The 2,817-nt window shown below is 39.2% G+C and overlaps 1 protein-coding gene across 1 annotated transcript; it reads right to left on the bottom strand.

The window, feature by feature from the left end:
- Positions 1–813: 813 nt before the first annotated feature.
- LOC142166319 (uncharacterized) lies at positions 814–1,320 on the bottom strand. Its single transcript, XM_075225302.1, has one exon. It carries the CDS (start codon positions 1,318–1,320, stop codon positions 814–816), a length of 507 nt encoding a protein of 168 aa, XP_075081403.1.
- Positions 1,321–2,817: the final 1,497 nt, after the last annotated feature.

Here is a 2,817-nt window from a genome sequence, read left to right as displayed (position 1 = left end):
ATTGAGGTTTTCTTTGTTTTTATTTGAGTCACTACACAATTGGAATAAATGGAGTCAAGACAGATGGTGGCATCAAGAAAACTTGTTTCTTAAGAAAGAATGAAAGCTAAAGAGAAAAGTTAAAGGGAAAAGACAACATTTAGTTCCATTCTGACTTTAATTCTTAATTTACTGGCTAAAACTTAGAAGTGAAGTGATTTACCACTGTGCCAATTTCCTAGAAATTAAACTCTTCTTATGGAAGAAACTACAATAGAAAAGGTTGTGTTATTTTTGCAAGTGATAATTTAAGCTTGGTCAGGCGTCCTGTTGGGCAGTATTTTTATTCAAATCTTCTTAATTGAATTATATTTTTACATTTTCATGAGAATGAAATGCAAGCACTTTGTTAAAAAGAAAAATAAGACAATAACAATCCATTGATCAAACGAGATTATGAGACACAGTCAATCTATGAGGGTTAATGTAGCAGCTTGACTGCTACCAAGTTAACGAGGAAACAAAAGAAGGAAAATAAATTAAAGAAGGAGCAAAAAGTTCATTATAATTCTCTGATGTCTTGAATACAATGAAAAGATAAGGACCATAACAAATCAACTCTGAGGCGTGTCCTCTTTCTAGAATCTATTTAAAATCCTACGGAAATTTTGTAAATTCACACTACTGGACTCAGCTACTCTACTGGGCCTCCACTGAACGTGGGCCTTTGTGAATTAAAGATTTGGGCCAAAACAACCTGAGCAACAATACACTAATAAACTCCTTTCTTCAGCCATCACTATACTCCATCCCCCTTGAGAACCTTGATGTAAATCAAGGTTCATAGTATGGAAATTGACTTCTCAGGAATGAGTATTCCTCCCATATTGCTTCCTCACTAGCTAAGTTTGCCCATTGCATCAGTACTTCGGACACAACTCTATTATGCTTCTTCACCATATGTCGGTCCAGAATTTTCAAGGGTTCTGTCAATATCTGACCATCTGTTGTGCAATGTGGAGGATCTTGAGTGGAAAATACTTTTTCTACGATTTTCTTTTTCAGTTGAGACACATGGAAAACATGGTGTATTTTGGATCCCTCTGGCAAGCGGAGTTTGTACGCGATTGATCCAATCTTTTGAATCACCTCATAGGGTCCGAAATAACGAGCAGATAGCTTCAAATTCCTTGGGACTGCAACAGAAGACTGTCGATACGGCTGTAGTTTCAAGAACACCCAATCCTCTGCTTCAAAGTTCCTCTCTTTTCTCTTCCTATCGGTATACACCTGCATCCTTGCTTGTACTTTGGTTAAATTGTCGTGTAGAACCTTTGCCATCAATTATCGTTCCCGCAGAATCACATCTACCGACTCTAATTTTGTCTGAGCAATCAACTCAAATGTGGGTTGGGGAGGGTCATACCCGTACAAGGCCTTGAAGGGGGTCATTCCGATAGCTAAGTGATAACTGGAGTTATACCAAAACTCTGCCGATGCTATAACAGAGATACGTATCCAAACATCTATTCAATCTTTCGGACTGTCTGTTGGTTTAGGGATGATATGTTGTACTTGGTTTCAACTGAACATATAAATCCTTGAACAACTCTTTCCAGAAAGTGCTAATGAAGAAGGGGTCACGATCAGAAACTATTGAGCTAGGCATTCCATGAAGTTTGCACACGTTATCCAAAAATAATTGGGCAATTTGGTTTGCTGAGTAGGGGTGTGTCAAGGAAACGAAATGGAAAAATTTAGTATATCGGTCAATCACCACCAGGATAGAGTCTCTACCATGTGATTTTGGCAATCCACTGATGAAAATCCATGGCTAGATGCTCCCATGCACGAGATGGTATGGGCAGAGGCTATAGAAGACCCGGATAAGCAACATTTTCTCCTTTGTTTCTTTGATAGACTTTGCATTCTTTGAGTTGGTTTTTGATATCGTGTAATAAGCTCGGCCAGTAAAAGAGTGATCTGATTCTTTGTTGAGTAGCAAATATCCCTGAGTGACCACCCCAAGGTGAAGAATGCATTTCTGATATCAAATTCTGTCTGATGGAACCATGACTCCCCACCCATACTTTCCCATTATGTCTAAGAATTCCATCCTGAAGTTGTAACCCTGCAACTGCTGCTGGATCCAATCTCAGTTGAGTAATCAACTTCTGGGCTTATTCATCGTCAATATAGCTAGCCATAATTTCCTCGGCCCACTTGGGCTGAACTGTTGAAATCCCATAGCAATCTCCATCCTTAAATCTTCGAGTCAGAGCATCTGCAGCTACGCTCTCAGTTCCTTTGCGATACTGAATTTTGTAACTGAGGCCTAACAATTTAGTTACTCCTTTATGCTGTAGGGAGGTCGTAATTCGTTGATCTTTTAGGAACTTAAGGGTGAAATGGTCTATCTTGATGATGAAATGATTCGGTTGGAGATAGTGTCTCTATTTCTCCACAGTATGTAGTAAGGCAATTAGCTCATTTTCATAAGTGGATAGTCCAAGATGTCTTGAGCTTAAGGCCTGACTGATAAATGCAATTGGGCGATCATTCTGTACAAGCACTGCCCCTACTCCCTTACCACTTGCATCTATTTTTACAATAAAGGGAATTGCAAAATTGGGAAGGGCTAGGACTGGAACTTGAACCATTGCTTGTTTCAATTCCTCAAAGGCTTGAATAGCCTCAAGGGTCCAATGGAAATTACCTTTTTGAGGTGGTTGGGCAAGGGCTTGCTTATTGTAGCAAAGTCCTTAATGAATCTTCTGTAGTACCTTGTAAGGCCCAAAAATACTCTCAATTCCTTGATGGATTTGAGTTGATACCAAT

The sequence above is a fragment of the Nicotiana tabacum genome, chromosome 2 (genome assembly GCF_000715075.1).
Source record: "Nicotiana tabacum cultivar K326 chromosome 2, ASM71507v2, whole genome shotgun sequence".
NCBI lineage: Eukaryota > Viridiplantae > Streptophyta > Magnoliopsida > Solanales > Solanaceae > Nicotiana > Nicotiana tabacum.
This window is presented reverse-complemented; position numbering and strand designations above follow the sequence as displayed.

What these genes read in the sequence shown, in the direction of transcription:
- LOC142166319 (XM_075225302.1), bottom strand. Translation starts at nt 1,320, where the DNA reads ATGGCAAAGGTTCTACACGACAATTTAACCAAAGTACAAGCAAGGATG.